Below are 24,793 nucleotides of genomic sequence, written 5' to 3'. Positions count from 1 at the left end.
GATAATTTAGGTATTTGGCACTTGATCATTAACTAATGAGCATCTCCCTCCCTTAGAGTCTTCTTAGATCTGAAGTATATGTTGTTTGATATGTTTGGCCACATCTGGTCTTTTTTTTTTTTAATTTTTTTTTTATTAGCGAAACACCATGAGGTACAGTTGTAGATTTACAATTTTTTGTGCTTGGGTTCAATTATACAATGATCAGATACCCATCCCTCCACCAGTGCCCATTTTCCACCACCATGGATAATATCCCTCCCACCCCCATCCCCCCATCCCCCCTGTCTCTGTGGCAGGGCAATCCCCTGTGTTCTCTCTCTCCTTTTGGGTGTTGTGGTCTGCAAAAGAGGCATTGAGTGGCAAACATGTTCAGTCCATAGTCTACTTTCGACATGCATCTCCCCTCCTGGGAGGATCCTCCAAACATCCTTTATTTGGTGCTCCCTTCTCTATCTGAACTGCCCTTTCCTCTAGGATACCCGGCTGGCCTCTAAGTTATGGAGTAATCCTCCTGGTGCTGATCTCAGCTATTCTTGGGTATTAATCTCTTACTTTGTTACTTTATATCCCCCAGGTGAATGCAATCTTTCTACGTCTATCCCTCTCTTTCTGACTCATTTCGCTTAGCATACATCCGGTCTTTTTAAGGGTGTTGTCGGCTTATAACATCCCCTTCCAAGCTCTGCCATCGAGCCTGTATTTACTCCAACCATTCAGACGTGTCTCTTACAGAGAGCAGGACTCTGGGTGCTGACTTCTGCTTCACTGGGTCCTTCTCTTGGCTGGGGGGTTCAGCTCATTGGCTGCGACCTTGTGCTGGGGAACTCCAAGGGCCGTGTGGACTGAGGGTCCCACCCGGGCTGGGTCTGCGAAGGCCCCAGCCGCTGTCGTCCCCCTCCCCAGGCCAAGGTGGCCAAGTTAGCAAGCCTGAGCACTGCAGAACCTCCGCCAGAGGTGTTCATTTCCTCCAGGGGGTGGGCGGTGGGGTTCCTGGGCCCGTGTGGGGACAGAAAAGGCCAGCGGGGAGCCGGCCAGAACAAGGAGTGACCGACCAGCCCCTTGAGCCCCGCTCCCGAGCTCTGCTGCACCGAATCGGGCACGAGGCCTGGGCCTGGGCTCTGCAGTCCCCGCGGCTGCCCGGGCTGCAGTGCTCCTGCCAGGCCCAGAGCCACCCAGACAGGCCAAGGGGTCCTGCGCGGACCCCTGGCCCCGGACGCCTGGGCCTTGCAGCAGGGCGGGGAGGGCCAGGAGGGGCGGGGAGGGCCGGACGGGGAGGGACGCGAGGCCGGACAGGGCGGGCAGGGCCGGGGCGGGCGGGCAGCCGAGGCTCCACCCCTGGGCGCGCGCGCCTGGCCCGGCCCTGCCCAGCGTCTGCGCGCGGGGCCGCGGGGAGGAGCGCGGGCCGGGGCGGTTCGGTTCGGGCCTGGCCCAGCGCGTTCGGGCCGCCGGGTCGGGCCCTGCAGGCCGCGGGGCCAGGCCCGGGCGCCGAGGGGTCAGCGGGGCGCGGGCGGCTGGGCACCAAGGGGACACGTGGCCTGCGGCGGTGTCCGCCTGGTGGTGCCCGGGCCTGCTGGGTGCCCACGTGCTGGTGCCCCGGACGCCCAGATGGGTGCCCGCCCGCCGGGTGCCCGCCTGCTGGTGCCCCGGACGCCCAGATGGGTGCCCGCCCGCCGGGTGCCCGCCTGCTGGTGCCCCGGACGCCCAGATGGGTGCCCGCCCGCCGGGTGCCCGCCTGCTGGTGCCCTGGCCGCCCAGATGCCCGCCCGCTGGGGGGACCCTGGCCCGGGACGGAGCTGGACCGGGAGGCGCAGAGACCCCCGGGCACGTGGGGGCTGGACCCAGCCCGGGTAAGTGACCTCGGACCCTGACCTGAGACTCAGGCCCTGGCGGTGACCCGGGGAGGGCTGTTCCCGCCAAGTCAGCCCTTTGGGTGACCTGGTCACTGTCCCCTGGTCACTGCCCCCGCACCTTGGAGTCATTTTTCATTTCTGTGTCTAAGCGCAAGAATAGAGGAAATTGCGCTTTTTCCCGTCTTTGGGTTGCAGAGGAAAGAGAATTTCCCTCCTTTTCCTTTTGTTGGTCACCCGTGTTTGCTGGTATATTATTGAACACTCGCTCTCACCCTTTGGCTTCCAAGTTCTGGTGTGATGTGCAGAGAGCTCAGAGTCTGTTCTGGAAGCTTCCAGGGGTCTCCATAGGTACCATCGACTACGGGTACTTCAACAATAAGCACTGCGGTGTTTCTCTACACAAGAGGAGACTGGGGTGGCTCTGTGTGAGGGGTGCAGCCTGCAGCGCGGGCCAGGGAGGCACCACGTTCTCCCACCGGCTGACGAAATACACTTTTATTGTTTCTTCCAGTAGCTAAAGGGGCTGACTTCGTAAAGAACCCTGTGGTCAGTCAAGGTAAGTTGGTTTTGGCCATTAGTGTGCTTTGGGGGCGGGGGGCAGGGGAGGCCGTTACCCCTGGCCATGCTCATGGGGGCCCTTCTTTTTTTTTTCTCACCATAAACATTTTATTTTTAAGAATGTATCATAAAATGAATGAAATTGTAAAATAGATGTTTTATATATAATTCTAGAATATCCATAATAATCAGAATAGTTTCTCACGACGGCTCGATGCATCTCACTTCTGTATATCTTGAAATTGAGTGTTCCTCGTAACAGGTGACAGAGGGCAACGTACTATTTAAGCCCATTCTCCCCACCTGCCTGTTCCAGACTCACGAAGTTCCCAGTTCTAGTCTCACACTGCCCCTCCTTCCCGTCTCCTTCTGTCTCTCCCGTTCATCTCTCTGCTGGTCTCTCCATGCTCCATCTCGCCCCCCTCCCATCTCTCTCTAGTCTCTCCCAACCTTGGAGGTAGTAGCCACACCCATTCAGTAGCACAATTAACATCTGAAAGCCCTTCCTCAGCTCAAGCTCAAGGGAAAAATAGCTCTTAGGGATGTTTGTCCTCTCCTTAGTCCAACATCTTAATTAACATCTTAATTCTACTTCTTAACATTACTTACTTTGTATGGACACAGATACATTCAGCTTGTAGGGCGCCTCTCCTGGCGACATCTTTCTATAGATCTCAGACTACAGTGCTCAGACCCAGATGCATCTTTCCTAACCCTAGCAGGGTCCTAATTCAGTTGTTACTTTTTCGATCGAGACAGAATCAGGGGTTCCTTCTGGCTCTGCTCTCTGAAGATGATCACAGACCATGAGGGATGCCGGGATGGACCCTGGGTTGGCCACGTGCAAGGCTAGCATGGTGCCCCCGGTGCCATCCGTCTCTCCGCCTCTCTCTTGCTCTTGCTTTGAGGGCTAGAAGGGGGCAGCTGGGCCCCAGCCCGCAGTGCTGGTGGGAGACAGAGGTGCCCAGCCACTGGGACTGCTCCTTAGCCCCCCGGAGGAGGGTCCGTTTGGGGTCACTGTAGCATCACTGAGGCCCTGGGTCCGCAGCTCGTGGCACAGGTGCTCCAGTCCAGCGACTGAACTTCCTTTTCCTTCTTCGAAGTGTGAATCACGAGTGCCGGTGAGCAGGAGCAGCAGAGCCTCGTCTCTGGAAGCCCGTCCCTAAGACACTAGCGCCGGTACGTAGAAAAAGTTTACTCGAACAAAAAAGGCTCAAGGAAAAGAGCTGAAGAGTTTTTCGAGGTCCGTGAGGTTGCTGGCGTGATGGTAGAGCGGGGGTGGAGAGGGCAGGCATGTGGGGCGACGGGCTGTGACTGCGAGCACACTGACAGCGACCACCCCCCCCTGCAAGGCTTCTTTGCTGAGCCCCGGCCCTCCTGGCCCATGGGCCTTGCATGTCCGTGGCGGGCACAGCCCCGCGTGAGGGTGTTGGGGGAGAGGCCCTGAGGTCGCCGAGGAATGATGACAATAAAAGGCCGAATTGCAGTGTCTCCCTGGCAGTTGGCTCTCTGGGTGCACGATGACAAAACCCCCCGAAGCGAACCCAGTCTGACCTTGGCACCGTCAGGGCCCAGCTCCGGGATGCCCACGCACTACCGGGCTCCTGAAGGGACACTCAGCGCCCGAGAAGGCCACATCCCACCCGGGACCCTAAGGCACCCACACCACCGGGGCCTGGCCCTGCCCCCTCCCCACGCAGTCGCAGCCGGGCGGAGATCACTGCGGGTGGGCCCTAGGACAAGGACAGTGTTGAAGAGCGGGTTTGCTCTGATGTGGATTGCCCGGTTGTAGCCAAAATATTCTGAAAGAAGGCTTTTTAAAAAATGTCCTTATTTTAAGGACCTTTGTAGCGGTGCCCTGGAGCCACACGGGCCTCACTCAGCTCTCGGGGGCACCGGCCCAGAGCCGCAGGCAGCCCGGCCCTCGCCTTTGCGACCCGTGGAAATCCGCCTTCTACGGGGAAGTGGAGGCCCATGTCGGAGTCGGTATCTGCAGCCTCGCGAGGACCCTGCTTGGAGGTTGACCTTGCATGGGACGTTGGCGGGAACCAAGACCAACGCGGTGAGGATTCTCGAGGGGCCTCTTGCACTTTTCCCATCTACAGTGTCTTGTGCAGAAACACCCGAATACACCCAGCTCTGAGTCTGCAGAGCCAGCCGTGCGTGTTGAATGCTGTCCGTTCTCTGGAGAAGTACAGTGCATTCATTTAAAGATTACCTTAAAAGCTAGGCCGTTCGGGGACGAGTTGTAGCTCGTGTCCTGCAGGTTGCTGGGGCACCAGGGCTCCCTGGGGCAGTTCGACGGTCACTGGCCACTTGAGGGCCAGTAGGGGAACAATGGCTGGAGGTGATGGGGACAGGTGCGGAGCCCCATCCCACACCCGGGGGCCGTGTCTTAGAGGGTGTAAGAATCTTAATGAAGATGTCAGAAGCTCTTGCCTTATAGTATTATTTAAAAAAAAAAAAAATAACAAGATACCATTAAGCTTACTCAAAATCCCACTTAAAATAGGGAAATCGTAACCCAGTGCCACGCCAGGATTTTAAGGACAGGTCTTCTGTGCCAGTAGGCATCTGCAGACGGGCCCCAGTCCTGAGAGATGCCACTTCCCAGGAGTTGTTCAGGTCACCTCCAGAGATTGGAAATTGTCTTTTAAGCCCCCGCTACTTACGTATCTTTTCTCTACCCAGTCACTTGGCGATCAGTGCCTTCTGCTGGGTTTTAAAGCCCCAAGTTAGAACTTGAAAAATCCAGAGAATTCAAGGGTATTTTTTTTAAACAGCTAAATCGAACTTATCTGCTTAAATTAAATGCTGTTTGCACGTGTTTGATCCTGAACTAGTTCCACATCAGGTCAGCAGAGGGCCAGAGACATAGTACAGCGGGCAGGGCACTTGCCTGGCCAGAGGCTGACCTAGTTCTGTCCCCAACATCCCCGTGTTGTTCCCCACCCCCGCAGCACTGCTGGGTGTGACCCAAAATGATTTAAAAATCACAAATTTGCTCCTTTCAAGTCTGTTCAATAAAGTGCCTTCAGTTGTTAGAAATGTCTCAGCCTCTTTCTTTTGAAAATGTTCTCTTTTATTCAGCAGTAACTAATTCTAAATGGGGTTTATGCTAATTCATGTCATTTAACTAAGAATCCAGGCTACACTTACAGCCAGACCTGACCTGGGCCTAGTCAGAAACCAGAAGGAAGCGACTAGAGCTCCCGCCAGCACTGCCTGGTGTGGCCGAGCAGAACATCCCAGCCCGACAGTCTGGACTGGGTCCCTGTACTCTAAGAATGGAATCAGAATGTAATTCCTGCTCAACAGGTCACTGTCACTGTCCTCCCGTTGTTCATCGATTTGCTCGAGCGGGCCCAGTAATGTCTCCATTGTGACACTTGTTACTGTGTTTGGCATATCAAATACATCACGGGGAGCTTGCCAGGCTTTGCCGTGCGGGCGAGATAGTCCGATTCCTTTGCCCCTCTCGGAGAGCCTGGCAAGCTACCCATGACGTATTCGATATGCCAAACACAGTAACAAGTCTCACAATGGAGACGTTACTGGGCCCGCTCGAGCTAATCGATGAACAATGGGAGGACAGTGCAGCGCTGTATTAGACATATACATATATGTGTAGATATATATGTGCCTGTTTTTGGACTTTGGTATTTCATGCTCCTTCCACCATGGTCCCGTGTACACACACACACACACACACGGAGAAATATTTTATCAAAGTTTGGTCACTGGCCAATTATGTCTGATTTATTTGGGACACTCCTTTGTTTTCTTTTGAGGTCTCACCAGTAGTGCTCAGGTGTCACTCCCAGCTCAGTGCTTGAGGGTCACGTCAGGTCCGAGGGATCAATTCTGGGCTTCCCGAATGCAAAACATGTCCTCTTGCCCAACAAGCTATCTTTCTGGCTCCTGAGAAACTCATTTCAAACACAAAATAGAGAATTTTTTTTTTTTTTTTTTTTTTTGCTGTTTGGGTCACACCCGGCGATGCTCAGGGGTCACTCCAGGCTCTGCACTCAGGAATGACTCCTGGTGGTGCTTGGGGGACCATATGGAATGCAGGGGGTTCAATCCAGGTTGGCTGCGTGCAAGGAAAATGCCCTACAGCGTGCTATCGCTCTGGCCCTCAAGATTGTCATCTTAATGGCCCAGGTGAGAATGATAAGAAGGCGACTTTAAGATGGCATGTTCTGCGTGAATTCTTCAGCCTGGAAAGAATCTGGGCCTGGACCACATCTTCCAGGCCCAGATTCTGGTGGGACTGTCCCTGAAATCTGTTCTAGCCATTCTGACCCTGCTTTTTATCTCTAAGGGAAAAAAAAAGCTTACTTTGTTATACTATATTCTTTCTCTCATCCTCTAAAAATCATACTCGAGAAGTTTCTCAATATGAAATTAATTTTTTCAAGTAAGAGACCATCAGATAACAGCTCATTTTTTTTAAAGGAAACTTTATTTACTGTAAGGCACTGTGCTGTCCCTGGTTGAGAACCAGCCCCCTGAGCTCCTTCCCTCTGGGCAGGCCCGGCAGACAGGGCAGGGTGTGGGCACTACAGCTCCTGTCCACATTACTGACCTTCTTCCAAATAACTGTCCTTAGGCTATTAACAGAACTAAAGACTGCGTGGAGGACATAAAACCCAGAAAACTATCCCAGCTATTACAGATCAAAAAGGACCTGGAGGTTTTCATGTCTGAATAAAAGACATGCATTTTTTTCCCTGCCACGTGGTTCCCTGTAACCCGATGACTGCTAGAAGGTTAGAGCTTGAGAATATTAGGTGAGGGCCCAAGGCTCAGGCTTGGGTCTGTCCCCTGACAGTGGGAAGACCTGGTCTCACTCGGGGCAGGACAGCAGTTCTTGAGAACGTCTTCATCGACAGAAACGTAGGAAGGCATGGCTTGTCTTACACAAGCTCGTGAGTTCTTTGCTCATGAGTGCCAGTGACTTTGTCTACGTTCATGCAGTAACTCTGGGAGGGTCATTTCCCTAGCGGGTAGGTTTTCCATAAAACACCACAGAAACATTTCCCAGGCTCTCTTTCCTAAAGGAGAAATCCAGTGAAGCCACTTTGCTTTAAGTAGACGAAGTGTATGTATTAGAGCAAGCGAACAACTCGGGGTTATCTACAAGGTAAACCACAGTCCGGCCGAGCGATGGGCAGGGGGTGGGGTCACTTGGACAGTTTGGTCTCCGAAGGGGTTTCTCCCGTGTCCAGTGTCTTGAGCAGCCGGAACAGGCCAGCCGCTTCCCGTATCCTGCTGAACTCGATGCAGAAGGCCTGCACTTCTATGAACAAGTCCTGTACATTGATGATCTTGTTGCGGATCAGGGACTGGAGGAACACGCACACGAGGCGCACCAAGCGGTTCTGGAAATGAAGGGCAGAGCTCAGCGTCACGTTCGCTTGGGGGATCTTTTTTTTTTCCTTTTTTATAATTTTATTTACTGAATCGCCGTGAAAGAAGTTACAAAGCTTTCAGGTGTAAGTCTTTGTCGTACAATGAAACACCCGTCCCTTCACCAGTGCCCATTTTCCACCACCAAAATCCCCAGTATACCCCCATCTCACACCCCCCTTTCCCCCCCCCCATCGCTTGGCGAACCTTCTCCTGCTTACCTGCATATATTTATCCTTGATCTGCTCACAGGTAGAGATGCAGTTCGATATGTACAAGTGGATAAACTCAGGAGGTAGATCAACAGCCGTGGTGAGCCTGTCGAATAGAGAAGAAAGGGCCCGTCCCCCAGTCACCCCGTAAAGAGATGCAGACCTAAGGGCTGCCTCACTTGGCGATAAATGATCTTTCCCTTTCATTCTGCACGCCTGTCCTCGCTCTGCTGACCTCCTCTCCTGCCAGCAGAGTCTGAAGGGTGAGCTCGGACTGGCATGTCCCGAAAGGGTGACAACAGTCGGGCTGCCTGGCGCCCCGAGGAGAGGCTGCCCACCTAAGCCTAGATCAGCAGCACTGCAGGAAACCTGGACAGCAAGCAGTGGGTGGCCACTGAATCCTGACCTCACGTGTAAGTGATGCAGGAAGATGGACATGCAAGTGTGTGTGAGGGGGTGGGGGGCGCCTCCGCTGACATTCCCGGAACCCTCCCAGCTCCCGAGGCCCTTTCTCGTGGCATCGCTGTTCCGGCAGAAAAGTTACGTGTGTCTCTTAGGGGAAAGACTGCACCGACGCCCAGGGCAGTAAAGCCCAGCAGTTCCATTCGCCCTGTTCACGTCAACGGAAAGGCCGAAAGGATCATGTCGAGCTTGGTGCTGGCCAACGCAAAGCTGAGAGCGACTGGGCATCGCCGCATGCACCCCACAGGCTCTGGACTCAGACAGTAGACTGTCAGCGGCTCCGGAACCACCCGAGGTGTGGCAGGAGGCAAGGGGTGAGGCACTGCTACAGGGTTCGGGTGGCTGCCCCGCACCCTAATGACCCAGACTCCTATTTTCTGTCAGCTTGATGCGGAAAGCTGCCCAAGCCAACCTAGGAGTTCGTTTACCGTCGCCCTCTACACCAAGGGAATTTTGCCTACAAAACTTGGAGGTTCAAAGGGGCTAATGTTCGGGTGCACGATCACCAGATGGTTATTCAGATGTGGAGTGACTCTCTAAAATGGCCGTTTGAAACACAGAGAGGAGCACGTCTGAGCCCTACACTCGGAGCCCGCGCTGGCTGGGAGTGAGATTCCACACAGCCGAGGCGCAGGTGAGGCGCGTCCAGATGCTTACCTGTTCACGACTTCCATGGAATGCAGGGACATATCCATATTGACCAGGACCGAAAAGTACTCCGTGATCTGGCTGGACTGCATTAACTTCAGCAGCATTTCTATGGCGACCAGAGGGTTGTTCTCCACCAGATCGGGAAGTTTGGCGGGAGTGAGGCCAATATGATAAACAAGCTTGGGATCCTTTTCCAGCTCGCCCAGGAGCTAACAATAGTAGAATTAAAAAAAAAAATAGTCAAACTGGAAAGTCTCATTCCTGCATATAAAGGTGATCAGGTCTGCTCAGTTCCCAGCACCAAGACCCCTCTGCCTCCAGGTGCAGCCCTGGGGGCCCCAGGCACCCCACGGCCAGAGCAGCACCTATTCTTCTTCTTTTTTTTTTTAATTAGTGAAACACCATGAGGTACAGTTGTAGACTTACACATTTTTGTGCTTGGGTTTCAATTATACAATGATCGAGTACCCATCCCTCCACCAGTGCCCACTTCCCACCACCACGGATCCCAGTATCCCTCCTACCCCCATCCCCCCCATCCCACCCTGCCTCTGTGGCAGGGCATTCCCTTTTGTTCTCTCTCTCCTTTTGGGTGCTGTGGTTTGCAAAAGAGGCATTGAGTGGCAATCATGTTCGGTCTATAGTCTACTTTCTTCAGCATGCTTCTCCCACCCTGGGAGGGTCCTCCCAACACCCTTTATTTGGTGCTCCCTTCTCTATCTGAGCTGCCTTTTCCCCAGCATGTGTGGTTGGCCTCCAAGCCATGGAGTGAAACTCCTGGCGGCACCTACACTTGGGCCCTCCAGGGAGCTGCCAGCTCTGGGGAAAGCCCAGGACAATACTTGGGAGGCCTCCACACCTGCAAAACGATGCAGAAACCATGACGGTCCTATTTTTTGACTTACATTACATTACAAATGGAAATACCTCTCAGATCATTTCTAAGTAGAGCGAGTCTTCCTGCACGTGATCACCTGATACTACAGAGACACAGTCTTTATGGGGTGCAATATCTGGTCCCCCAGACCTCTGCAGGATTGTTTCCATTGGTTACAGCCATAAATCTTAACTACCAACTAATCCCCGAAAAGTACAAAGCAGGTAATTGGGGACTGCGGAAACAGCAGCCCCGGCCAGCCTGGGGAAAGTGGGAACAGAGACAAAGGCACAGGGGCCAGGCTGCGCCCTTCCCTCCTCCACTGGCCTTGCACCATCACGCACGCCCTGGCCGGGTAGAGTGGGGCGGCCTGACCCCTTTACATCCGAGGACGTATCTGAGGTGGGTTGGGCCCCTTTACATCCGTGGCTGTAAAGTTGCGAATCACTCTGTCGAGCAAAGGGAGCCGGACGTGGCTTTGATTGCTTGATTCTGGTGTCAAGCAACTTCTGGCGTCAGGCCGGGGTGGAGATGGCCATCTCCTGCCAGCTTCCAAGTACACAGGTGCATAAGTCACCCACCAGAAACCCACCGAGTGCATCTGCCTCCCAGGGTCCCAGCGGGCCTGCAGGGGCTGTCTTGGCTCTAATCCACCCCGAGCAGCTGTGTGACGGGCTCGTCTGCCCCACTGTGACGGCCAAGCGAGCACACAGCAGGGGCATTCCCAAAGTGAGGCCCACGCTGCCCGCTCCCAGAGCCAAACTGACGCAACAAGAACCAACGTTCTGAGCCATCGGAACAGGGGCAGAGCAAAGCTCTATAAGCCTGCCCGCACCGCCCAGACTGCTGATCCTGGCTGGCCCTGCCTCTGGGCCTCTGTCACACTGCGGAAAGAATCAAGCTAGGCTCACAAGTAGATCTCGGAAGAGAGCAACAAGCCGCAGAGGACACGACCAGTTCGACTACCCAGTTAAAAACTCAAACTTGAGCTGTGTCACCCTATTTACAATTTTAGAATTCCTAGAGCGACATCTCATACTTTACACCACTGATATACCAGGAGTAGCACACCACACTGGATGGGATGTAAAGCAGAAGGCAGTCGATCTCAATTTAAAAAAATACACACACGCACAAGCACACAAGACTCAACTTGTAACAGCAGTTAGTAATCCCTTATAGGCTGAGATACAACGATCTTCACACTCTTCTTTTTTTCTTACACACTCTCTTCTAAGGAAACTTTTTTGATCATTTTTAGTGAATTATTCATAACACGCGACACAAAATAAATTATTTAGGGGCTGCTATTGGGGCAGGCTTGGGCAGTGTTTGGGAAAATTGGAACAGTGGTAGTGGGAAGGTGCAATAGTGGTGAAACTGGTGTTGGGATATTGTGAACACCACTATAAAAGTAAAATCCTAAGCAATGTTTACAATCAGTACCTGCGTTTGCTGAGGAGACGACAAAGGGCTTTTGAACGCCTTGGCCATTATCCGCTTGATCTCTACGCCAGTGCTGTTCTTGATACACATGGACTTGTCCCACTGGATCCCGTGGTCCGGCTCGGCGGGATTCAGCCACGCCAGCTCGTCCTCACAGACGTGGAGCGGAGGCGGCGGGCGAATGAACTCTGGCCGGAAGTGGCCTGGAGAGAAGAAGAGTATTTGGCTGGCGCAGCTAACAGGCTGATGCCAGACACGGCCGCGCACTTCCCGCACACCCTTCCGTGAGGACATCCCAGGACTGCCACACGATCACGAGTTCAATGACAAAACACTCAGGCCACCACTCAGGCCATGAACAAGAAAAAGCAACTGGCCTAACAGCATTCCAGAACCCAAATCGACTGATTTTTGGAGAGTGGTGACGAGTGTCTTACTGACCCCCATACTCAGTCAAGCACGACATCGCTCAGCTGCAAAGGGCCACCCAGGGCAGCCTGCCTTGGGCTGGGAGAGCTCGCCCCACCCCTCGTCACCAGGGGCACCCTCAGCAGTCCCTAGAGACTGTCCTGGTTTTACCTGACTCTTCTAGCCTTCAAGTGACAAAGTACATGGAGAAACATCGGGGGAGATGTGCACAGGCTGTGCTGACATCCCAAGTAAGCCCGGAGACTTGTGAATCCCTCACTTCACAAGTGGCACATTCATTTATTAAAACGGCCAAAGTACGATAGAAGACAAAATCAAGTTAAAACCTCCACTATTTCATAGATCGACATTAGACTACTTCCAAGTTATAGCTGAAGAAATAAATGCTGGGGCTAGAGTGATAGCACAGCGGCGTGGCCGACCTGGGTTCAATTCCCAGCATCCGGTATGGTCCCCCAAGCACCGCCAGGAGTAATTCCTGAGTGCAGAGCCAGGAGTAACCCGCTTATTGCAGGGTATGACCCCTACCCTTCCCCCCCAAAAAAAATGCTAGCTGGAATTTCTACTGAGTAAATTTTCAAGGCTTATTCCGTGTATAAATGCTGGTCCTGCAGCACTTAATGACACTGAGCCTATCGAAAACAGCTGCTTCAACGACGTCTCCTCTACCACGGAACTCAAACATGCATCTGACGTCTCTCCAGACCACACCTGGAGCTACTTAGCGCATTCCCGTACAGTGGGGATGCTTCTCACAAGCCCTTCTATGCAGGCAAGCTGCTGTGGACTGTGCAGTACGCCTGTGGCTAGCTGAGTCGCCCAGCATCAGAGCCCGATGTCCAGGGCCAGAGTGACGTCAGCCCATGGGACACTCCAGAGCAGCGTCTCAGCCTGCCCCAGCCCTGCAACCTTCCCAAGGCCCCAGTGTCTGGCAGCCCCTATTGGCGTGCGATCTCCACTGCCTTTTCATGCAGTGTCACCAGGCCTGCGGGTGAGAGGGTCCTATGAAGGGGGCGTGTCCTCATCATGCCTGTACCCTGCTCAGACCCTACAGAGCAGAAAGAAGGAGTGAGACTCAGTTTCATACAGTACCTTTGAGCTAAAGAAAACCAAGGGCTCTAGATAAAACTTTCTATTGCTGGTGGCAATGACAGCGGTAGGGTGAAAACAAAAGGTAGTAAGTTAGAAAACAGGCACGTCAGTCAAGTTAGAGGCTGTGCACTCAGGAATGCTGATACTAGGTACAATTTTTAAATCCCTGTTTGTAACATTTTTAACACCAAAATCAAATTCATGGTTTTTTTTTTAAATCCCATTTCAGAATATCAAGCGTGAGGAATCCGAGTAGACATGACGAGGGGAGCAGGCGTGGCTGGACCTACTTACTCTCAATGGGCGGCTTGGGCCCGCTGACCAAGGCTTCCGTGATCTGCGAGGCCACCGAGCTGTCGAAGCCGGAGTCGGAGGAATCGGGGTCGGGGTCGCTGAGGATGCTGGGGAAGCTGGCCTTGCTCTGCGTGGGCAGCTCGGACTGGCGCTCTGGAAGAGACAGAGGAGCTTTGATGCTGTTCGGAGCCGCACCGGCGGGGCTCGAGCCTCTCTCCTGACTCCGTGTGCTCCGGACTCCTGGCTGACTCAGGCTGACCTGGGTAAGCGGCGGGCAAAGCAAACGCCCTCCAAGCTGGACTACTGCTCCGGCCCCAAGAGAAGCGTTTTCACATCGAAGGAAACAAACTGAAAGCTGAAAGGACAAAACGGGAACTGGGAAAGGCCATCGATTGTTTTCCGCGACTCCCATTAGTTCATCTGTATGAAAGAACCAAACCGAGGGGGAAAGGGCTAAGGACCGAAGTATTTTACATTAAGCAAAATGCAATAACCCAGAAACACTCGGAAACATGTTCACGCGCATAAGGAGCGGGGGAAAGCCAGTCCACTGTGAGGTGCAAATGACCAGAAAGGGACAGGCCTGCCGGCAGACGCCACGGGGACGGAAAGCACCTGGCACTGGAGCCGGGGAACCCCACCTCCTCCGCCGGCTCTGAGACCTCACACCCAGGCAGTTCCCGCGGGGCAGGCAGCTGCCTTCGGGGGCAGGTTCTGAGACCCCTCTGGGGGAGAGCCCCTCACTCGGGCCCCTCGGTCTGAGGCAGAGCAGCCGCTCCAGCCCAGCCGCTCCGGCACTTCCCGATCCTCATTCCCGTCATGGTACTGTTTGTGCCCAACGCGCTTTAAATCTTCCTCACTTTAAATTCACTTTGAATTACTCCTTTACAAGTGCTCCTCATCTACGAAGAGCCTTGTCGTAATTCCTGGCACTGCAAAACAGAAAAGAAAAACGCTCTCAGGCCGGCCCACGTCAGCACAAGGTGCAGTGGGGCCCGGATCTCATTTCCACTGAAGGGTGCTCGGGCCTTCCTCCTGACTCTGCACTTGGGGGTCGCTCCTGGGGGTGGGGGCAGGGGGGACACACCATGTGGAATCCAAGGGACGGAACCCAGCAGGCTGTGTACAAAGCAAGTGCCCTTCCTGCTGTACGGCTCCGATGCCGTCAAGTGTCACTTCCGGAAATAAGACTGGAAAGGCCTTTGTGTCTGTACCCAGCCTTCATACTGCTCTTGGCTAAAATAACGATCCCTTTCTTCCAACCAACTGCTTAAGGCCCCAATAAATACTGCCGATGTGTGTGCCTTTATCGTAAGTCTGAAGGTCCAAGGCTGACACATGCATCAAGGTGCTCGTCCTTTAACGTCCTTTCCCCGGGCACTGCCATGTGTGACTCCACCCCAGCCCCCACCCACAAAACTTTCGGTCTTACAATGTGCTCTCTGATTCCAAGTCACCACTTTTATGCTGCTGACACCCCAAAGTGCAAAAGTGAGGTTCAGAATGCCCCAAGGAAACAGCTTCCGTTTCCAGGCGCTCTACAGAGCAGTCAGAAGCAAGATGGACTAGGGGGCCGGCCACCATTCGCATCACTAACAGGGCATGGGCACTGCGCTTCTCTGTGTTCAGTCTGGGGGTCACCCAGGGCCATGCAGTGGAGGGCCTCCTCAGGCAAAGCACGTGCGTCCCAAGACATCAGCTCCGCTCAGACCTCACACAGAAGGCACCTCTGGGAACTTGCGCGGCACCAGGGCAGAGCCCAGCACTGCGCCAGTCACAGCCCCTGGACCTGCCTCCCTTCCCCGCAAGCCCTCACACAGGGGGCCGTCCCCCAGCTCAGGTCCACGGGGCCCCTGTTATTTTCTGCACCCTCAAAGAAAGTGTCAAAATAATGTAGGAGTAGAGGATAGAGGGCAGTCGACCTTTCTGAGGGGACGGTGTACTCAAATCTGCAGGAATGAGCACTGTGTAAGGGTCAAATGCACAGAAACAGAACCAGCAGACAGAAGGCCCAGGAGCACCCCTAGAGGTGCCCAGTGCTTTCCTTTTCTTTTTGAGCAGGGCAGGGGTACACCCGACTCTGCACTCAGGAGTCATTCCTTGTGGTGCTCAGGGGACTCTATGGGATGCCGGGGTACAAACCCAAGTCAGCCTCATGCAAGGAAAGTGCCTGGCACGTTGCACTATCACTCAGGCCCTACCAGATGGTTTTCTAAGGGTGCCAAAGGAACAGGTTTTGGCTATTCAAGGACCTTAGAGATTCTGTGTGAAGTGTGTGTGTGTAATTCCTACAAAACAAAACGTAGGGATTCTGATTAGAACCATCAAATCTTTATCACATGAACAAAGCTCACATTGGAAAATGTTCTTCATTGTGCCCCAGGAAATCAAGTACCTAGGAATCAGCTGAACTAAGGAAGGACCTGTACAAAGAAAACTACAAAACGCTACTTCAGGAAATAAACGAGGACACGAGGAAATGGAAAAATATCCCCTGTTCATGGATCGGGAGAATTAACATTGTCAAAATGGCAATACTTCCCAAAGCACTGTACAAATTCAATGCAATCCCTATAAGGATACCCACGACATTCTTCAAAGAAATGGAGCAAACACTCCTGAAATTCATATGAAACAATAAGCCCCTGGAATAGCTAAAGCAATTCTTGGGAAAAAGAAACTGGGAGGAATCAACCTCCCTCACTTCAAGCTCTACTACAAGGCAGTAATAATTAAAAGAGCATGGTACTGGAACAAAAGCAGAGCTGCAGACCAATGGAACAGAGTTGAATATACTGACATTTCCTCCCAAACATATAATCATCTAATCTTTGATAAGGGGGCAAGAAAAGTGAAATGGAGCAGGGAAAGTCTCTTCAATAAACTGTGCTGGCAAAATTGGACGGCTACATGCAAAAAAGTGGGCTCAGATCTCTGCCTAACACCATGTACAAAAGTAAGATCAAAATGGATTAAAGACCTCAACATCAGACCAGAAACCATAAGGTACATTGAAAATAAAGTTGGCAAAACCCTCCATGATATTGAAGCTAATGGTATCTTCAAAGATGTCACACCACTGGCCGAGCAAGTGAAAACAGAGATAGACAAATGGCACTTAAACTAAGAAGCTTCTGCACCTCAAAAGAAACAGTGACCAAAATACAAAGACAGTCTACAGAATGGGAAAGGATATTCGCCGAATACACATCCGACAAGGGGTTGATATCAAGGATATACAAGGTACTGGTTAAACTACACAAGAAGAAATCACCCAACGCCATCAAAAAATGGGGCGAGGAAACGAACAGAAACTTCCGCAAAGAAGAAATTCGAATGGCAAAAAAGCACATGAGAAAATGCTCCACATCATTAATCATCAGGGAGATGCAGATCAAAACCACAATGAGATACCATCTCACACCTCAGAGACTGGCCCACATCCACAAGAACAAAAGCAACAGGTGCTGGCGCGGATGTGGCGAGAAAGGGACCCTCCTTCACTGCTGGTGGGAATGCCGGCTGGTCCAACCCTTTTGGAAAACAGTATGGACTATTCTCAAAAAATTAGAATTTGAGCTCCCATTTGACCCAGCAATACCACTCCTGGGAATATATCCCAGAGAGGCAAAAATGTATAGTCGAAGTGACATCTGCACTTGTTTGTTCATTGCAGCACTCTTTACAATAGCCAGAAACTGGAAGAAACCTGAGTGCCCGAGAACAGATGACTGGTTAAAGAAACGTTGGTACATCTACACAATGGAGTACTATGTAGCTGTTAGAAAGGATGAGGTCATGAAATTTACATACAAGTGGTACAACATGGAAAGTATCATGCTAAGCGAAATGAGTCAGAAAGAGAGGGATAGACATAGAAAGATTGCATTCATCTGGGGGATATAAAGTAACAAAGTATGAGATTAATACCCAAGAATAGCTGAGATCAGCACCAGGAGGATTACTCCATAACTTAGAGGCCAGCCGGGTATCCTAGAGGAAAGGGCAGTTCAGATAGAGAAGGGAGCACCAAATAAAGGGTGTTTGGAGGATCCTCCCAGGAGGGGAGATGCATGTCGAAAGTGGACTATGGACTGAACATGTTTGCCACTCAATGCCTCTTTTGCAGACCACAGCACACAAAAGGAGAGAGAGAACACAAGGGATTGCCCTGCCACAGAGGCAGGGTGGGATTGGGGGGGGATGGGTGGGTGGGAGGCATACTGGGATCCGTGGTGGTGGGAAATGGGCGCTGGTGGAGGTATGGGTATTTGATCATTGTATAATTCAAACCCAAGCACAAAAATTTGTAAGTCTACAACTGTACCTCATGGTGTCTCACTAATAAAAATAAATAAAGTTCTAGTTACTAAAAAAATAAAAAAAGAAAAGAAAATGTTCTTCAGCAGACTAAACTTTTACCCAGCATTCTTTGGAAACTGGGCAGTTGAAACCCAGCAAGACCCCCGCACCCTCAGGGGGCAAGAGAAGCTCCGTTCCCCGCGGGTCAGCACCCGGCCGGCACAATCAGAGACTCTCCCTTGTTGCCCCAAAGAACACAGCCAACACTGACCCCGCAAACACCTCACCTGCCAGGGCCAGCTGAAGGCCGCTGATGTCCACAGCCTGGGCAGCGCCCCCCACGTCCATGAGTGCGATCTGCCGAGGGGTCTTTTTGAAGAGCTCCCTTGGTGGTGCCAGCATGAGCTGGGAGAGGAAGAACTTCTCCGGAGGAGTTATAGGAGGCAGAAACCCTGTGAAGGAGAACAGAAGTTTCCATGACAGCCGTTTTCAGGAACGACTCTGGCACAGTGCCTGCTGTCCTGTACCAGCCCACGTGGACAGCGTAACCAGGCCCCGGTCACGAAATGCCATCTGAAACTCTTTACCACTGACAACTCTGTTTTCGAACATATTCACAGCCAAGCCCCCAGGTCTGACCACACTCCAAGGTGGAGCCGCTGAGAGCGGCAGCCGTGTGCAGGGGACTCCCCTGTACCTGCTGCTGTGATGCTGTACCTCCCCCCCACCCCCCAAGCCAGGCTGCACTTGCTCCCTCAGCTCCCAGGCCCCACTCTAGCCCACCCAACATATCTCACACACACACACACCCGAGTGCCACCTCGTCTTTTATTTTCGTAAGGTCGCACACAGTAACCGGGTGCTGCGTATTCCAGCACCGACCCCATCATCATCACACCTGACAATTTTCCCAACCCCCTCCCGGGCCCTCAGTAATTCATTCTGTATTGCTTGTCATGAATAATCCTCTAAGAAAGGATAAAAAAGATTCCTTTGAAGAAAGGAATGGTTGTCAGCGGTTGCATCCTGGCCTGGAGCTACGGAGCGTCCTCGTGGAAGGGACCATCAACATGCTATCGCAGGCGGCCCCTTGTGAGCCACTACTTTCGTCAACGGATCCAAAAAAGATACTGTGTCTTAAACAGGGCGGCTGCCTTCTACCTTGCGTCCTATCCAACGTGCATCCTGTCCTGCTGGTGCATCAGAGGCAGAGAGCACAAGATGCTGCCTGGCCGCGAGTGTGGCCCCCGGCCCCCAAGAACCAAACCCCAAGTCGCCCCCCGCCCCCTGCTCTGACCCTGGCCGATCCCACCTGCCCACGCCCCACGCCCCTCCGCCCTGGTCCCCGATGCATTCTGCGCCCGGGGCGCCTCTGCGAGCCCCCGCGTGCCCCGCTGACCCCTGGCCGTGCCCCGCTGACCCCGGCTGACCCCCCCGGGGCCCCCGGTGTCGGCGGCTGACCCGAGAGCGGCGGCCGGTCGGGCGGCTGCGGCGGCGCGGGGCCGGGGCCGGGGCCGGGGCCGGGGCCCGGGCCGGGGCCCAGCAGGTGCGCGAAGCCCGCGGCGAAGGGGCTGGCGGCCAGCGGCTCGGTGCGGTACATCTCCCAGAGCAGGTAGAGCGCCGTGAGCCGCTGGGCCGCGCCGGGCAGCAGGTCGGGCTGCTGCAGCAGCAGCACCAGCGCCGAGCCCAGCCGGAAGTGCTCGGCCTTGCCGAAGTAGTGGTGGAAGGCGCTGGACAGGCCCTCGAAGGTGCTGCCGCCCGCCTCCTCCGACACGATGCTCAGCAGGCTCGCCAGGTCCTTGGAGCTCAGGCTCATGCTGCCGGGCCGGGGCGGGCGGGCGGGGCGGACGGCCGAGAGCGAGCGGACGCGCCGGGGAGGCCGGGGGCGGGGGCGGGGCGGAGGGGACGCGCCGGAGGGAGGGGCGGGCCGCGGGGGCACGCCGGGCCGGGGGGCGAGCCGAACCGCCCGCGGGCCGGAGAGCAGACGCGCCGGAGAGTGGACAGCGCCGGACAGCGGGCAGCGCCGGAGAGTGGACAGCGCCGGGAAGCTCGGAGAACGCGACGGCGCCGGAAAGCGCCGCCGAGCGCCGCGAAGAGCCGCGAAGAGCCGGAAAGCGCCGCCCAGCGCCGGAAAGCGCCGCCGCGCGACAGCGCCGGAGGGCGCCGGAAAGCGCCGCGGCGCGACAGCCCCGGGGAGCGCCGCCAATCGCCGCCAACCGCCGCCGGAAGTGGGCGGGCCCCGCGCGGGCTTCCGGCCGGCGCGCGCTTCCGGGGCGGGGCGGGGCGGGGCGGCTCTGCTCGGGGATGCGCAGTAGCGGCTGCTGGTGCGGCGCGCGCGGCCGAGAGAAATGGGCGGGGCCGGGGCGGGGCCGGGGCGGAGCGATAGTGCAGCGGGGAGGAGGTTGGCCTCGCTCGCGGGCAGCGCGGGTTCGATTCCCGGCGTCCCGTAGGGGGTCCCGCGCACCGCCAGGAGGGATTCCTGAGCATCGCCGGGCGTGATTCCCCCCCCCCCAAAAAAAGGGGAAGAAGCGGGGGAGGGGGCGTTGTGTCGGGCGGCGGGACCCCCCTGCTGCAGAGGCCCGGGGATTGCAGCCCGGCTCCCAACGTGTGTTTGCAAACTCGCAGATGTGGGTGCGGGTGTCGGCCAGTGGGGTCAGGCCAGAGAGGACAGAAGCATTGCCGCACGGAGTCCAGACCCGCGCGCAAGGCCTCGTCCGCCTCGGGGCTGCAAGGGTGGAGGTGGGCGCCCAGCCCCAGGCTCCTTCCTGGGCGCAGGGAAGCGCAGCCCGGGGCTGCAGGGACACTTGCCCGGCCGGGAGGATGCCGGAGCACAGCCCAGCACGGTCCCAAACCCCAAAAATCAAAAACCCAAACCAGATTTGTTTCCCTTTCTCGTCAAGCAGTGACAACAGACCCTCGGCCTTGGGGTAAAACTCAGATCACCACGCAGTGAACAGTTGGGGGTGGGGGAGGGAGGTGGAAGGGAGACCGGAGGTGACAGAGACAGTGGCAGGGGTCTTGGTCCTTCCCGGCTGGTGGGTGCACTGCCATAGAGGGACACTATTGCCAGCACTACCTACACTCCAGTCAAAATAAGTCTGCTGTCTGCTGCTGTCCTCCCGTTGCCCATCGATTTGCTCGAGCGGGCCCAGTAACGTCTCCATGGTGAGACTTGTTGTATTACTGTGTTTGGCAGATAGAATACGTCAGGGGGAGCTTGCCAGGCTCTGCCGTGCGGGCGAGATCCTCTCGGTAGCTTGCCGGGCTCTCCAAGAGGGGCGGAGGAATCGAACTCGGGTTGGCCACGTTCAAGGCAAATGCCCTACCCACTGTGCTCTCGCTCCAGCTGTCAAAATAAGTAAGCTAGATAAAACTCTTCCCTCCGGGGGACCAGGACCACAGCGCTGCTGGGTGGGGCACACAGACGTGCACACGTGCACTCACATGCACACACCTTCCCTGGCGGTGTCTTCAGTGTTCTCTCCTGCTAGCCAGGATCATGACTGACTCATGCATCCTCAAAGGCAATTGGGTCATTCCGTTTACTTGGCCCAAGATGCCAAAAATCTCACTCTGTGTTTCATTTTTTAAAATTAAGTTTTATGAACAGGTCTGGAGCGATAGCACAGCGGGTAGGGCGTTTGCCTTGCACGCAGCCAACACGGCCGACCCGAGTTCGATTCCTCCACCCCTCTCAGAGAGCCCAGCAAGCTACCGAGAGTATTCGATATGCCAGACACAGTAACAACAAAGTCTCCAATGGAGACATTACTGGGCCCGCTCGAGCAAATCGATGATCAACGGGAGGGCCTTTAGAATTTAAAATTAAAAATTTAATGAACAGGTCTTATGTAGGCCCGAGATTTCCAATACAGCCTCTAGGAGTGTCTGGGCAGCCACGCTGCCCTGTGGCACCCACCACCCCTCCAGCAGCCTCCGCCCTCCCCCACTGCGGTGGTCCCTGGACCCCACACCCCGTCTGAGCTAACTGCAGTCCCACCGGCAGGCTCTGTCGTCACTGGCTGGTTCTATTCCCTCACGGTGTTTCTCTCCTCCACTTGGGAGAGACCCTTTGTCTTTCCCGGGGTTCACTTCACTCTGCAGCCCTTGTTCCCCACAGAGCAGCGGACGGCGGGGTTGCATCCTTGCTCTTGGCCGACTGGTATTCCATGTGCCTGCAGACCACTGGTTCCTTTGGAGGGTGGGGGCTCACCCAAAGGTGTTAGGGGTCACACCTGTTTCTGTGCTCAGGCCGCAGCTCCTAGCCACTGCCACAGGCGAGGCAGACCTCGCTCGTTCTTTGTCGAACTCTGGCCCACACCACATTTCTCTATGCACTGATCTGTTCTTGGCCCCTCGGGTTGTTTCCAGATCTGGGCGATTGTGAAGAGCGCTCTGGTCGCCCAGAATGCAAATCTATTTGCAGTGCTTGTCTTTTGGGTCTCTTGGGCGAGATACCCAGAAGTGAAATTGTGGGTCGCGCTGGAGGAGCAGAGAATGCAAATGTCTGTTCTCCGCTGTGATTGGGGCCCTCGAGGCAGGTGCCACGTCATCTACCCCAAGGAGTGGAATGACTTGCTCAGACGGAAGCTCGGGTTTTGAGGAATATCATTGTCTTTTGAAGAATGCCATGTTGTTTCCCAGAAAGGCCGAGCAAGTCGACGTTCCCTCCGGCCGTGAGTGAGGGTCCCTTCCCCAGCTCCCGCGTCCACACCTGCACCGCTCGCTCTTGATGGTGCTGCTCCCTGTGGCAAGAGGGATGCCTCATTGTGGTTTTGATTTGCGTTTTCCTGATGATTAGTGATGCAAAGAATTTTTATATGCCTTTTGGCTATTTATATGTCAGCTTTGAGGAAGTTTCTGTTCATCCCTTCTCCCTATTTGGGGCTGGGAGGTTGGGCCACTCCCAGCTGTGCTCAGGGCTTACTCCTGGCTTCGAACTCATGGATCAGTCATGGGGGACTTGGGAGGCATTTGGGGTGTCTGGGGTCAAACCTGGGTCAGCTGCATGCCAGGCAAGCTCCCTGTCTCCTATACTGTCATTCTTGCCATAAGAGTTGGTTTTGGGGTTCTTCTTCTTCTTCTTCTTCTTCTTCTTCTTCTTCTTCTTCTTCTTCTTCTTCTTCTTCTTTCTTCCTCCCATCTTCTCTCAGTACTTATATCTTAGGTAGTCACTATTTATTAGATGACTGATGGGCAACTAATTTCTCCCAGTCTGTGGGCGGTCTTTGAGTGTTTGGTCCTTGCCTCCTTCGAGCAGCAGAAGCTTCTTAGTTTAAGGTACTTCCATTTGTTTATCTTTGTTTCTGTTTCCTTGATCAATGTCGTTGATTATAGGTGCCTCTGCCTTCAGTCCTGTGGAGAGTTCTGCCTGTATTTTCTTCATTATCTCTTGTGGATTGAGGTCTGATAGGGAGGTCTTCAATCCCTTTTTATTTGGCATCTATGCCTGGTGTTAGAAAGAGGTCTGAGTCTTTTGGCATGGAGCCAACCAGTTTTTCCAACACCATTTGTTGAGGAGGCCACCCTCGCTTCACTAATTTTTGCTCCTTTATCAAACATTCGCTGTCTATAGACCTGAGGATATGTCTGTAGATTTTCAATTGTGTTCTACTGATCTGAGAGTCTGTCCAGTACCGCACTCTTTTAATTACTATAGCTTTGTAGTACACTTTGAAGTTGGGAATAGTGATGCCTCTCATCTTCTTTTTCCTAGGATTGTTTTTGCTATTCAGGGGAGTTTGTTATTCCATGTGAATTTTAGAAGTGTTTGATCCATCTCTTTAAAAAGTGTCACGGCTATTTTTGTAGGGGTTGCATTGAATGTGTATAATGCTTTGGGTAATGGTGACATTTTGATAATGTTAATCCTCCAGACCTATTAATAGGAAATGAGTTTCCGTTTCTTCCTGCCCTCTTTTATTTCTTGACATAGTGTTTTGTAGTTTTCTTTGTGTTGGTCTTTCACCTCATTTGTTAAGCGGACTTCTAAGTACTTGATTTTCTGAGGCACATTTGTGAAAGAGATTGCTTTTTAATTTCTCTCTCTTTCATTTCATTATTTGCAAAATGAAAAGCTATGGAGTTTTACATGTTGATTTTGTAGCCTGCCACTTTATTATGTGCGTCTCCTGCTTCTTCTAGGAAGTTTTTTGTGGAGTCAATAGGGCTTGCCAAGTATAATATCATGTCGTCACAAATAGTGAGAACTTGACTTTTTCTATCTGATGCCTCTAACTTTTTCTTACCTAATTGCTGTGGCAAGTACTTCCAATGCTGTACTGAATAGTAATGGTGAGATTGGGTCCCTTTGCCTTATGCTTGATCTTAGAGTTTCAGTTTTTCACCACCAAATACTGTTTGCTGTGGCCTTGTGGTAGATTACTTTGATTATGTTGAGGAAAATCTCTTCAACTGCCATTTTGTTGGGTTTTTTTTAAATTTTTTTTATCCCAAATGTGTGTTGCATCTTCTCAAGTGCTTTCTCTATGTCTACTGATCTAATATGATCTTTATTTTTCCTTGTATTAATATTTCATATTACATTGATTGACTTGCCTATGTCAGACCATCTTTCAGCAGGCTAACTTTTGATTCTACTCATCATTTCTTTGCTATGGACCCATTTGTTTCTATGCGCTTCTATTTTCTTGACCATTGGCAGTGAGTTATTGAAGACGCTTCCAGAGACTTATCCCTAAACTAGAGAGCTCTGCTATGTTTCTTCCATATATTTTATGGATTCTGATCTAATATCAATATTTTAATCTGTATTTTTGTTTTTAATCTATTTTAAATTAATTTTAGTGCTAAGTATGAAATAGGGGTCAAAATTAATATATCTATTTTTGCATATGACTACCCAGTTTTTCCAACACCATTGGTTGAAAAATTTTTTTGTTCCACTTCATACACCTAGTTCCTTTGTCATATACCCGAGGGTTGATTCTGGGTTCTCAACACATCCTATTGGTCTTTATTATACTTGCCAAGTATATTATCATGTCATCACGTACCAGTGCCACACAATTTTTAAAACTGAATCACAATAAGATAGACAGTTACAGAGTGGTTTGTGATTAGGTTTCACTCATACGATTTTCCAACACCCTGCTCTTCACCAGTGTACATTGCCCACCATCAGTGTCCCCAGACTTCCTCCCACCACCACCGCAGCCAGCCTACGCCAAAGGCTGACACACTCT

At 53.1% G+C, this 24,793-nt stretch overlaps 1 protein-coding gene and 1 non-coding gene across 2 annotated transcripts; one reads left to right on the top strand and one right to left on the bottom strand.

Moving 5' to 3' along the window:
• Positions 1-3,862: 3,862 nt before the first annotated feature.
• On the top strand, positions 3,863-3,971 carry LOC130026215 (small nucleolar RNA SNORD89). Its single transcript, XR_008792836.1, has one exon. It is a non-coding gene; the product is annotated as a small nucleolar RNA SNORD89 (small nucleolar RNA).
• A 2,908-nt stretch (positions 3,972-6,879) lies between these two features.
• Positions 6,880-19,452, bottom strand: CNOT11 (CCR4-NOT transcription complex subunit 11). The gene is made up of 7 exons (XM_056116806.1): positions 19,050-19,452; positions 17,876-18,040; positions 13,287-13,439; positions 11,472-11,674; positions 9,155-9,357; positions 8,045-8,141; positions 6,880-7,795 (listed from the first exon to the last, which is right to left on the bottom strand). Exons 1-7 carry the CDS (start codon positions 19,402-19,404, stop codon positions 7,598-7,600), a joined length of 1,374 nt encoding a protein of 457 aa, XP_055972781.1. The 5' UTR covers positions 19,405-19,452; the 3' UTR covers positions 6,880-7,597.
• Between the last annotated feature and the right edge of the window lie 5,341 nt (positions 19,453-24,793).

Source organism: Sorex fumeus, unplaced genomic scaffold (genome assembly GCF_029834395.1).
Source record: "Sorex fumeus unplaced genomic scaffold, SorFum_2.1 ptg000033l, whole genome shotgun sequence".
Lineage (NCBI taxonomy): Eukaryota > Metazoa > Chordata > Mammalia > Eulipotyphla > Soricidae > Sorex > Sorex fumeus.
The sequence above is the reverse complement of the archived record's forward strand: the minus strand, read 5'-3'. Positions and strand labels throughout refer to the sequence as shown.

What these genes read in the sequence shown, in the direction of transcription:
- CNOT11 (XM_056116806.1), bottom strand. Translation starts at nt 19,404, where the DNA reads ATGAGCCTGAGCTCCAAGGACCTGGCGAGCCTGCTGAGCATCGTGTCG. An exon ending in GCCCAAGCCGCCCATTGAGA is followed by an intron (nt 11,675 to 13,286) that starts GTAAGTAGGTCC and finishes TCTTCTCTCCAG; the next exon opens with GCCACTTCCGGCCAGAGTTC. An exon ending in TCAAGGATAAATATATGCAG is followed by an intron (nt 7,796 to 8,044) that starts GTAAGCAGGAGA and finishes CTTCATTTCCAG; the next exon opens with AACCGCTTGGTGCGCCTCGT.